We start from the raw sequence: 13236 nt of genomic DNA on the forward strand, positions 1-13236 counted from the left end.
TATATAAAATGAAAAACATCCCTGTATGTTTTCTTTATGTAGCTGGACAAAAGAGTTATTTCCTTAGATTTACAGATAATGGGAACATGTATACTCAAGTTGTTGCTTTAAAATTTATAGGTAAAGGTTCATTGTTCTTACCTGAGAAGGAAACATCTTTCATCAGTTCTTAGGGTGATTTGAATGTTGTTTATTATTCTTGGAGTGGGCTAAATTCGCAGTTTTGGTATTCAGGATCAGCATTGAAGGAGCCTGGTAAGAGTTTTCCGTTTGCAGTGTTTGCATTACTTTGTACTGCCCGAGGCTTGCTCTGTGGCAAAGAACACAATTCCTCTCATCAGAGCCACAAGTTTTTTACCCTTGACTCTCAGTACCCCGAGTTTAAAATGTCTGAAGCAACCATTAAACAGCAGCAACAGGAAAAACCTTTAGGTAGGAGCTCCTTAAGGTTCAATTAATGTATTGTGCTGATGACTGGATGATGTCACTGCTCAGGTACCTCTGGACTGGATAGTACCTAGGGTTAGAGTTTGAACCTAATCCCTGTCTCAAGTGCCTGCTCTTCATCCATTTGAAGCAATCAGTGGCAATTACTCAGATCAGAGGCAGCCAAATGGAAATGAAAAACTTGTCTCTACTTCTTCCTTCGTGGCAGTTTCCTGTCAGCATGCTCTGGAAGCCATATGATTCCAGCATAATTGTAATATAAGTATCTTCTCTGTTGGGAAGGAATTGTTCAGAAAATAAGCTAGGTGAGGGCATTGTGATAATACCAATGTTGGTTTTGTCTGTAATATTTCAATAACATCCCTTTTCAATTGTGTTAGAGCAATTGAGGTAATGTGAAAATTGTGGTAAAGGCATTTTGTTACCCAACAGTTTTTCATTTTACTGGAGTTGAAAGAGGTATGTGTACAAATACAGATGATCGTTTTCTTTATAACATTCAGCTGTTACACAATGAAGTGATCACAACAAGCATGTTAGGATTACCCTTCCTCTCTTTTCCAGTTGTAATATTTTAATGCTGACTTTAGACAAATTCATGTTAGTGATTGTTAATAATTTTGGTCTTTCTGTGTGGACAACCATAGTGTTTGTGAAGCATCTGATTAACATAATGTTTAATAATTCTGATAATCTTTTTAAAGGCTTCTTGAGTTGCTGCTTAAAACTCTGCAGTAAATTGTGTTTTATAGCTTTATTTGTCAGTGAAACAGTGCAATGTCATTAGCAGACTTTTCTACAAGAGTCCTGCTTCCAGTGGAGCTACATCATGCAATAATATAAAGATGCTTATAAAGTTTGGCTGATTGGTTTCAAAAGCAATAAAGCTGTCTTTCCTTGTCTCTCTTTTTTCTATTTATCTAAATAGTATCTGAAAAGCTTCTGAGATATTTGATAGCCATCCTTTTTGCATCTGTGGGAAGTAATATATTCCCATATACACAGGAAAGTATTAATCTGAACTTTGGGTCTAGGAGATAAGAGTTCTCATCAGCCTTTAGAACAGGAAGCTTTGGGCCACTGCCACAAATTATACCCTACATAGATTTAAAGTTGCTGTTGTAGAGATGATTAAACAGAAAGGGGGAAATACAAAACCATGGCACTTTAAAGCAGAGCTTGTCTACAGGGCTGCTACTGTTGGAGCTGCATCTTTGGTTCCATGTGACAGGCACAAGATCAGTTTGGTTTAGGCAATTTATTTTTTAACAGTTGTGCTTTTCTAAAATAAGGATAAAGAAATCCTTGATTTTTGTGGGACAGAATTGCACTATCATGGTTCATCAGTTAAGGAAATCTGCAGAAACATGATCAGAGAATCAGTCCTCTGTTTTCTTCATGTGATATTTTTGGTGAGCAATGGGAGTGGGATTAGTGTTGTGTTGTGGGATGGGTTTCTTTAAAGGTGGTCATTGCTCTTTCTTTGCTTCTTCAGTGACAAGCTAAATTTTTTTAAAATCTTGACCATCTAACACCCCAGATATAATAATTGTACTGAAAACTCTGCCAGACTGGTTGTTTACAAAACATTCTTTTGCCATTCACTGCACAGTGAAGGAGGACATTGCTGTTCAAAGCTCCCATAGCTTTGCTGCCTTGTGCATTAACTTGTTCTGCTGTGTTGGCTGTTCAGTTCCCTTCTAACAACTTCACTTTTAACATCTTTCAAGTCACTCATTAAGATACAGACTTCAGTGTATACTTGTCATTTAAGACATGATGGCTTGGATGCCTGTCAGATATCTGGCATCCTTCGTGAATATGTAGCAAGGCAGGCTGACAAGTCAGCTTTGGCAATGCTACAAGGCTTTTTTTTGTAATGTTACTATGGTGAGAAGGACCTTTGTCGTGGTATTTCCATGCCCTTATTCCTGAAGCCTTGAGGCTGCCACACTGAAGCCTTTTAGGTCAGGGCGGAAGGACTCAGGTAACCTCAGCATCAGTGGATTTGTTTCCGTGGCTCTCTGATTAATTTTGTTGCACGGCCTTGTTGGGTTTACAATCTGCAGCCACAGTTCCACCATAGTCCTGTACTTGCAGAGATTAAAAAAGCTAAGATACTGCATGTTGGTTTGAATTCCAAAGCTGCCCTCCTGCCTTGAGAGGACTAGAGTAGCTCTTCTTCATTCAGCAGGGTGTGTCAGAGCACCAAGTGATGTACCCCACAGTGTACCAGTTGTAGCAGGGTGTGGGACTGCACTGGCTCTGATAGTCAAGATAGCAGCTTCCTGGAGGTGATGTTTTGCTTTGACCCGTGTTTACTGTGCCTAATTCATTGTATTCATTTTCCACACTGTACCTGTGTGTTTATTAAGATTTTCCCCCCTCCCACAAAGGCATTTGTGTGGAGCTGGGGAGTTTTGTGTGCCCTCAGACCTGGCTGTCACAGCACAGTGTGGTGTGTGCAGAGGACCACTGGTGAATATTTTCCACTGCAGTGCAAAGCTGTGTTAATAATGCTGAAGGGGGCTCTTAGTGGTCCCCTGGGCTGCATTTTGATTAACCACTTGACTACTACTTGAATTCTCCTAACACTGCATTGATTTCAGTAGTGCTAATGGAACACAGCAGCACAGCTTGTGTGAGGATGGACTAGAGGTAGAAAAGTTAATTTTCTTTAAATCATACCAACACTTTGCTACACAAGTCTCTAAAATGTTGGTAAAAAGCATTTTGTGCTCTGCATTTAAAATCTCGAAACCTTTAGCTCATTTGGTTGAATATGTTGTTAGGGCTTTCAGCTCACACTGCAAATTCTCTCTTTAAAGAAATCTTACCAGCTGGAGATGAAAAATGTGAATTGAATTGGGAATGTGTTAATTAGTTGGAGAAGGGAAAGAAGACCTTACACAAACTAAACCAGCCTTAACTACAGACTGTGTCTAACCACAGATACCAGATTTCAGGACTGAAATAAAAACAAGAGAACAGTTTCAGGAATTAAAGTAAGAATAGTACTTATATTTAATGATCAAAACTAGAAGGAGAACAGAGATAAAATTGGTGAATAGATTTGATCGGATGTGATTACTCTGACCTTATAATACTAGAGAGGTTCTGAATTTTATGAAATCTGCTGATGGGAACACTTTTGACTTGAGCTATTATCTGTGCTGTATATCATCAAAAAATACTTTAATATGCACTAGTCTAAAAACCAGAGTTTAAGCCTCAAGGTTCCAAAGTACATCATTTTTAGTGTTGTGTTAAATTCTTAATACATTTCTATTCTCAGAAGAACACCAAGCTGGTCCTTAGCAGAGTAGATAGGCTGCTGGTGTCAGCTTGCATTTTCAGCTGTATCGCAGCCTATCCATTTGGTTTAACCAATATTGCTATTTTAAAACTCTTATGACAAACAGAGCACCTATCAAGCAGCACTCACTGCTGAGTGACTAATTATAACTCTTATTCAGAGTACTGTCTTAGTGGAATATTTCTAGACTTCCTAACTGTCTGATGGAGGAAAACTGAAGCAGAATTTTTTTAGCCTATTACAAAGTACGTTATTTGAAGAATGTGCAACATAGAAAAGGGAGGAAATATGCATGTAGCACTTACTATTGCTCATTTTTACTGTTTTATTAAAGAGCAACTTGAAAGCAAACAAAAATCAATTCCCTACCACAGGCTGTGCTTTTAGCCATATCATTCTCAACGTGGGTGTTGTAAACCTTCACTATTACAAATAAAATCTGTGGAGTTGAAATGCAGGAGGCAGTGAAGAGCTGCATCTGTGAGCTGGTGTTGAGGTGCTGGAGGCCTGGGACTTCAGCAGGCGCAGTGCTCACAGCAAGCAACAGGAGAGAAGCTTCTTTTCCAGGGCAGGGTTGGTGATTTAGCTCAGATGTGCCACGTGGTGCGTGCTGACGTGCCAGACTTTGCACTGAAACAACTGAGGATTGTTCACAAGTTCAGGTTCACCTGCTGTGCTCCAGCGACGTCTGGTGCAAAGCTATAGATCATTTGTGAAGGGAGCATATGGTTCCTTTCTAAACATGAGGATGGAGTTTGGTAGTTATATTTTAAATATCCCAGGACCTCACAAACAGCATTTAAAGAGGTTTTTTAAAATCTGCAGTTGGTGGGTGTTTTATCAATATTTTTCTTTTTTTTTTTTCCAGGATGATCTGTACCAGCTGCATGCTTTTTGTTTTATTATGTGCTCTGTTCATGTTTTTAGTGTGTTAACGCATTGACTTTTAATGTAACATCATATGAGATAAATGTTTAATAATTATGTCTTTTCATAACAGCAGTCAAGAGGAGATAAGCTATCCATGAATTCAAAAACACTTAGGTGCGTGCAGAACATAATATAATGGCTCATATAAAGTTTAGGAGAAAAATTTGTGTTTATTAACTGCTGTTGTTTTATACTAACTTGACAGCTGTATTTCTAACTTTCTGGCTTTAAGTTCTAAGTTTTGGCTGGGAAAAGAGATTTCAGAGCTTGCATTTTAAATTACATAAATCCTAATTAAGGGTAAAAATTCTTGTGGCTTCTCAAATACTATTTTTCAAAAAAAGTAACTTTAATGTCTGGCTTGGTTTTCCCCTTCAGGAAAGAACTATCCAACATGAATTTGCTAACAGCATAATACATCTATCCAGACTTTTTAACAAGAATCCTCCTGAGATATTAGAGTTTGGGGTTGATGAAAACCTCCTAAGTCTTGACTTGTATGCTAATGCTTGCTTTTCATGCTTTGGAACATCCTGATGTGTAGATTGGCATCCCCAGGGTTCCACTTCTTTATCTCCCTTGTCTTTATGATCACACTCAGAAGTGTGAATTGCTGATGTCTGGTTGAGCTTGGTCTCATGGGAAATACAAGATTTGTTCACCTCTGGATTCCTGTGTAAGGAGAGCCAGCTATGAGGTGCTACCAACAAGCTCAAGCACACCTCCATGCTGAGTTCAAATGAGCAGCAGGAGGAGCAGAAATGTAATTCTTCACACAGGGTCTGATCATTAAGGAAAAAATTAGGAGGGATGATTCTCAACCTAGAACTCCCACTGCCAGTGGCCAAGAAGAAAGGGTACAACCAGAGCAAGTAGTAGTTGACTGGAACTGCCAGGATTATTCACTGGGGAATTCAGAGTCTGCACTGAATTCTCAGGCTTGTGTGTGGAAACCAGCAGTGACTTGCCCATTTCTGCAGGCAGTTGTTGCTTTGGACAGCAGTCCTTGATGTGGATGTGTTTCCAGTCTGACTGCATCAGCTGGCTTCCTGCTCATGGGCACTGAGGAAAGACTGCTTCTCTAGGGAATACTCAGATGGAACACAATTACATTTCTCTGTTCCTTCTCCTGTTCTTCCACATTCATTTCCTCTTGTATGCACATATTGCTACATTTTTTCCTGTTCTCGATAGCAGTGTTATGTAAATTGTTTCATGGGACTGTTTAAGTTTTATAGAATTGCCTTCACTGTACTGTTGCCTGATCAATAGCTGAGAATGAAGCAAGTGAAAGCTGATGGAGGTGTTTGGGATATAGATCCATGGTAAGGCTGAATGGGAAGCTGTGATTGTGTGGAGCATCTCCTCTGTCTGTGGACTATGGTGGAGAAAAACCATTAATATTTTTGAGGAAGGCAAATCCTAGGAGTATTTACTGTTGCTGGCAAGAAGGAGGAAGGATGTCAGACACACTTGATAATAGTCCCAGGCACATTAATATTTCAACATGGCTAGAGGTGATAAAGGTGGGCATTAGTGTTCCATGTTCCCTGTACAGACAGATTAGCCTGGAGAGATCCCTGCTCTGTTTGTGTGTAACCCATCCCAGTGGAAGAGCAACAGTGGGACTGCTCTGAAAAAGCCTTAGTGCAGCTGGCCACAGGGCAGACCAGAAGTCTGAGAAAATCTGCATCTCGTGCTGAGAAAAATGCCTGTCTCTTCCTTTTGGCTTCTTGGGATGGGCAGGAGCAGGGAGGGCTGGCAGGGTTTGTGCTTGGGAAGTTTCTGTGTGCTTCTGCCACGGCTGATGGGAGCTGTGGAAGTGTGAGGCTGGAGCAGGGTGTGAATGTTGGAAGAGGGGTTTCATTCTTGCAGGTAAAACCTTGTGAGTAATGAACAGCAGCAAAGATCTTTGCCTCTCAACAAAAACACACTGGGATGCAAAGAATACGTTCACACATGACAGAAGCAAAAATGTAAAGGGCAGTTGTGTATTTACCAAAAATCAGGCTGTTGTCTGGATTTTGGGGGTTTTTCCTCCATCTTTTCTTTCTTTAACAAGCCATGAAATCCCCATTAAAATGAAATATGGTATAAGTGATGGACTTGGCACTGTGTGCTGTAAAATAAGGAATTATAGCTTATGCTTATGTATTACCCTGTACTTAATAGGACTTAAGTAGAAGAGAGGATTTGCTTGACTAACCTTCTGAAGGGAAAAGTCATCATATGATAGCATAATTAACTTGAGATAGAAGACATTTTTTTATTTTAAATGACAAAATTCATGGCTTATTCTTGTTGGCAAGCTATACTCAGGCATTCAGCATTTTCCATCCTAAATTTAGTATGGTGCTGAAAGTTAAACTTTTTCTAGGGTTATGCTGCAGCTATGATGTTGTACCAGAGATTTCAGAAGTCTTTTTTTCTTTTAGGAAGATCTTGAAATTGGCATGCCTTATGTAAAAATGTTATTTTGCATTCAGACTTATGAGTTAGGAGGAGAGAAAAAAAAAAAAAAGTCCATAAACCATTTAGACCATAAAGGTCTTCTAATGGAAATTTACTGATTATTGAAAATTACCATATAGTAACCATGCCTTTTTATTACTGTTAGATCCCAGGTACTGATTCTGGTGTGATGCAAGTGGAAGGTCTGATTCCTGAACTGCAGTGAAGCAAATAGTCCTATTATTATGTAGCTCTACTGACTGAATTGAGAATTTACTTCAAATTGCTGCCATCTGTATGCATGCTCTGTATGTTGTTATTCAGAGCAGAAATCACAGCCTTAGATGTCGGTGATCTGGTCTGCAAGAGCCCCACAAGGATGAGAAGATAGGCAGAATATTTTGGAAGTGCTTATTGATTTGAAATTACAGAGTCATTGTACAAACCACTTTGCTTCAGTTCTATTGTCACTGGCAGTACGGCTCAGTTTGTCAAATGTCTCCTGCTGCAGAGGCTGACAAAGAAATGGGGACTTCCTGCCATGACTCTTCTTTCCCCCATCAAGTTCATTTTGCAATGCTTGGCTCACATTTCAAGTTTTATCTTTAAAAGAAGCTATTTGCAAAAAAATGGAGAATAGATAGATCAGGTCATGGGTTTTGCATATAATAATATAATGCAACATTTTAACTTTTACCCACAGGTTTTTGTCACTATTCTATTCTAATGCTGTAACTCTTTTTGTATTTTCTTCTGGGCACTCTAATTAGTATATTCTGGATGAAATTGTGCACAGTTACTGCCACAGTGTAAAGTGTTCCCAGGTTGATGGCTGGCTGACTTTAATGATCTTGATTCTTGCCTGTAGAAAAAGCCAGAAATGATGCAGGTATAATTTAGATAGCTGTGGGATGAACTACCTAAATTGAAAACCTCCTCCACTGCCTTTGGCAAGAATCTCTCCACCATGGTAATAATTTTTCTTGCCTTAAAGGCCTGCATTAGAGGGTTCTTCTAAGAAAGTCCCTTGGAGCTGAAGGAGTAATGTCCTTTAAAACTGCTGCTTTTTCTTTGGCTCATGGGCTACAGATCCTGCTCTTTATTACAGTCTTTAATGCGTTGCAATAATCTAGAATGAAAAAAAAATATTAAAATGGGCAAAAAAGAAGAAAAAAAATAACCTTGGGAGACCATAGAAAGTATTTCTTGTGAGATGTGATGTAGTGCTACTCAGTTGTTAAATTAGATCATATTGCAACATTTATTAATTGGGTCATATATCTGGTGCCAAGTTTCGGATGGTGAGTATTTGATAAAGTGATAGCAGAGCTTGAAAAACTAGTTTTGTGTTTAAGAGCCATATACATCCTATAAATGTTTGACAAATGGAAACAAATTGTTGCAATTTAGTAGTTTCCAGCATACTTTGATTAGGAAATTATTTTCTTCTTGTTATTTTCAGTATGGATGAGCTTTTTGAGTCTTTTTACATCAATTTTTGTAATTCAGCACTTTCACTTCAAGTAAGAGTTGAAATCTATGCAACCATTTTCTCATGTGATCAAAAAGGAGCACTCTGAGTTTTGATGTTGTAACAAATATTACCCAATAGGACCCTTCAGTCAGTCTGGGATGTGGATTCATGAAAATAAAAGGCAGGATTCATCAGGCTATCTGTCAGAACTGTGAAATGAAGCTCAGTTATGGTCTGTGTTTCTCTTTAGATCTCATAAATGGAGCCCAGGAACAGTGTGAATTGCCTCCTATGGATGGTTTTCCTCACTGTGAAGGGAAAATAAAGGTAAGTGAACTGGTTTTAATCTTATGTGCATTCAATTAAAAATGGAACATATGTTGCAAGAGGTCTCTACTCAGAGGTGTTAAACAAGAACAACTAAGTCAAAAAATAGGATATTTAGGACTGTGTGTCACTGCAGCATTTCTCACCTCAAGCCTTTAATACTACTGCTGCAGAGAAATAAAGTGGCATCCTCTTAAGTCAGGAAAAAATTGCCATATTAAAATGCTATGTTATTTACTGAAAAGCCTTATTGTTTGAATGCTATCTTGTTATTCAGAAATTTCTCCTTTTGGAAAAGCCCTGTTTTCCTCCCCATGATGAGTAATTTGGTGTTCCCCTGCCCCATGACTGTGTTTCTGTGGGTACCTCACTCTAGCCCCTTTTTCAGCATGATGTTTCTTTGCCTTTCTTTCATCTCTTTGCCTACAGATCTGTGTGGTTCCTCTATTCTCCTTTTCCCTTGAAAACATTCTGCCTCCTCTGCTCTAGAATAGGCAGTGCCTAAATATGCAACCAGAATTCTGAGATTCACAGTGCATTCTACATAAGTCCCTGTGTTTTACTAATAATGCACTTGGAAAGGCTAAATATTACAACCCATCAGACTTAAGCTGGAAAGAAATGAAGAAAAAGGCAACAAAAATAAAGAAACATGCTCCAACAAATTTCCCGAGACTGAGGTTTTTAAGGGATTTTTTCCCCCAAGATATGTTTCAAGTGTAAGGAATACTGGTTTATTGCTGTGAATGCCCCATCCCTAAAAGTTCAAGACCAGGTTGGAAGGGGCTCAGAGCCACTTGGTCTAATGAAAGCTGCCCCTGCCCATGGCAGGTGTATTGGAATGAGATGATCTTTAAGCTCTCTTCCCACCTGTGGTTCTATGATTAGTGGTGGACCATAGTAAAATTTCTGCTTGCTTAAATACCCAATATTTGTAAAATTAAAACTCTTTACATTTTGAATCTCTGATCTGTGTTTTGATCTCTTTTGGCAAACAGGCTGCATAGTGACTATGTAATAAATTATTTGAATATTGAAATATGAACTGAAGTCAATTATTTGCTTCTGCAGAAATGGCAGATTTCAGTTTTGGTAACTGAAATGATATGTGAAATTCTAGAGGGAGCATATCGTTGTGGGGAGCACACAATGCATTCAACTCCAGCCAGAGCCAAATGTCTGGATCCCAGTTTTATTCTCCCAATATTTGTCTCTGCTTGCCTGGCTGCCAGTTTGTATGAGCTGTGCTCACATCTGCTGTGCTGCTGCTTCCCCAGCATTACTGAATGCAGGCATACAGTGCTGCTAATCATTAATAAAATTCCTGGTTTGTTATTTGTGATATTTATAACCACTTTGCCACTTCCTCCTTTATTCCTGAGTGTAAAACAGAGCTGTTTTGTTGTACTTTAACCTAATAAACTTTCATGTCTTTTGTTCTTTGCAGTGGATGAAAGATATGTGGCGGTCGGATCCCTGTTATGCGAGTTATGGTGTAGATGGGTCCACGTGCTCCTTTTTTATTTACCTCAGTGAGGTCAGTAATCTTCTCATCGGCAGAAGGGGAACATCATATTGCCTTCATAGCTTTAGTAGCTGTACTTTTCTCAAAAAAATCATAATTTTGTTCGAAATAATTGGGTAAAGAGGAAAAAGTTATTAAAACTGAATTATTAAATGTGTTGCCATTATTCATGAACTCTGCAGGGGTTTCTAGCCTGAAGAATTCTAATGTTTGTAACTGCAGTGATGTCAGTAGCAGCTCTCCAGGGAGGCCATGTTGGGTATCCTGTTAAACATGCATGTGAAGCTCAGTCAGAGATCTTTGCCTTTAAACACTTTTTCTATTGCTTTTAAGGCAGCTGCTGAGGTACTAATAGAGAGCATTTGGAATGGAAAATTTAGAAAATAGTGCTTGATGGTCCATTGTCCTGAGCAGCATGGCCACTTCCTGCTCAGAGACTGTTTGTGAATTGTGGAATCTGTTAGCAGGAACAAAAAAAGAACCTGAATGTCATGTTTTTGAGTGAAGTTGCAGCTATATTGGCTAAAACCTTTGGTACCTGTCACAGCCTAAGCTGTTTTGTACACAGCTGAGTAGGGTGCTTGTCCTGGTGAGGTTTTATTTCTATTTCCTGGGTAACACTTCTTTCCCAAGAATTAATTTTGTCAGTTAATTTTCATGAGTTCTATTACTGGCTTGAGGTGTGCATGCACCAGAAATAGTCAGATGTATTTGATCACTCAACCTCTTATAAGTGAAATTTTGATAACTTATGGCAACTAATCGTAGAAAGAGTGTTGATATCCAGTGGCTCACTGCTTGCAAAGAACTGAAAGAGCCAATGTGGCTGCAGGATTGCAACCAATAGTAATTTTGTAGCTTCTGTAGGACTGGTAAGGTTGGGCTGGGATCTTAAATTATATATCTGAGATTAAAACAGTAAGTCTGTTATAATAAATGACTCAGTTGTAATCAAAGCAGTTTCTATTGATTTACTCAGTTGACTGTCACTGAACTTCTGGGGGTGTTACTTGAAGCAGCAATAGTTAAATGCATATCCAAAACATTTATCTGAAGGCATAACAAAGGCTGGGTTGAATCACAGTTTTGACTCATTCCATTTCTAGCACCAAGTGTTGATTTATTTATGGGCTGTGAAGCTGTAGAAGGAAAAGATAAAGTACAACTATATTATTTATTTTGTTATTTATCATAGAGGCTAGAGATATGGTTCCATAATCATCTGAATTTGATCTAAGGTTTCTACTAGAAGGTTTTGTTTTAGCATCAGAAGAGCTATGTTTGGTCATTAGTATTCTGTCAACCAGCAGGTGCTTCATGGTTTTAATGCAGACATATCTTTAAAATGATGATGTATCTCAGCTGAAGCCAAGACTCCAATATTCTTCAATGACATTTACTATTTTGCATTTCTGTTAAATCCCAATTTTTTACATTGCAAGCATCAGTCTTGAAAAGTCAGTTGATGGCATTAGCTCTTTCATAACTGATCTTTCATGGCCAAATGTGAGCAGACTTTCAGAGGCCAAATGGTTTTTTTCCAAGGGTCTTGGGATTTGAATTTTTTATTTAAGCAGCAATATTTAATTTGTTCAACTTTTCATTTCATGAAGGAATAAAAGTGCAATTAGCCCATGTGCATATTTGTTAACTTCAGAAAGAGGTATTGTCCTTTTTTTTTTCTTTTAGAGTGTTTTCTTATGACAGAATGTAAAACTAATATTGGGTGAGTGTGTTATTAACCTTGAGTTTAAATTTGGCATTCTTAATCCTATGATTAATTTCATGATTAATGTCCAGCAGCAGAGGTTGAAAGCTTAAATGTTTGCGAATGCAAGCATGAAATGAAATTCTAATAACACTACAATGATGTGGATTTATGAGGTGTGTTGGCTGCTAGGGATAACTTGGAAATGCTGTTGCAAGAGTAATTTGTCAATGTGGACAGTGATGAAGAGTTGACAGTTTATAGCACGGTTGCACAGCTGAATGATAAATGTGCCTACAGAGCTCTCAAGTCAGAACTGCTGATTTAAAATATTAAAATGCATTAGGGTAATGGAGAGGATATTACTGTTAAGATTTTTCTTTTTTACTTCAAGGTTAGGCTGTTGGAGTGAGATGGTTGTGTATGTGCATGTTTCAAAAGGCAATATATGCATCACATTATGTACAACCTCAGTTTGGAAAAACAATGTGCATGAAATCATGCATATATCTACTTTTACTCTTCAAATCACCTCTACAATCTAGTGTGACAAGTGTCTGTGCTATTTCATACTCCTATGTGGTTTACTTTTTTTATTCTGAAGCAGTTGAGTTAGGGCGTTACATTATGCTCATCCAGTACTCTTTGTAATGTAATTTTAAACTTGTAAACAAAGGAGCCCAAAATGTTTCATTTTGGTGTGCAATATGGGTCAGAGCCACAGAGACACAAAGTAATTTGTCCACAGCTTATGTAAAGGTTTAGAAACAAAAGTCATAAACCCCAGCCTTTGGGTATCAGCCATGTGCTCTGTTATGTTTTCCTCCTGAGTGTCTGCAAAACAGAAACAATGCTGACAAAATCCAGGCTGCCCCAGGTGTTCCCTCCTGAAGAGCCTGCTCAAGGGCAGGTACCAGCAGTTCTGCCTTGCTTTGGGTGGCAAAAACACCTGCCGGAGCTCAGGAACAGGTCTTCTGCACTGCTCTGTGTCTTGGCTGCTTGAGAATGGGAGGCAAGTGTGGCAGCCCAAGGAAAGCAAGAACCAACCCAGCATGTCC

At 38.7% G+C, this 13236-nt stretch overlaps 1 protein-coding gene across 8 annotated transcripts in view; it reads left to right on the forward strand.

Moving 5' to 3' along the window:
* MGAT5 (alpha-1,6-mannosylglycoprotein 6-beta-N-acetylglucosaminyltransferase) overlaps positions 1–13236 on the forward strand; it is a 111969-nt gene that overhangs the window by 47756 nt on the left and 50977 nt on the right. For all 8 annotated transcript variants that reach the window (XM_054277561.1, XM_054277562.1, XM_054277563.1 and 5 more), the window contains 2 exons: positions 8869–8945; positions 10393–10482. In XM_054277561.1, coding sequence (XP_054133536.1) covers positions 8869–8945; positions 10393–10482 — 167 coding nt within the window. The remainder of the gene's footprint in view (positions 1–8868; positions 8946–10392; positions 10483–13236) is intronic.

Source organism: Melozone crissalis, unplaced genomic scaffold (assembly GCF_028551555.1).
Source record: "Melozone crissalis strain CALT ecotype California unplaced genomic scaffold, PUWL_Pcris_2 ptg000023l_1, whole genome shotgun sequence".
Taxonomy (NCBI): Eukaryota; Metazoa; Chordata; class Aves; order Passeriformes; family Passerellidae; genus Melozone; species Melozone crissalis.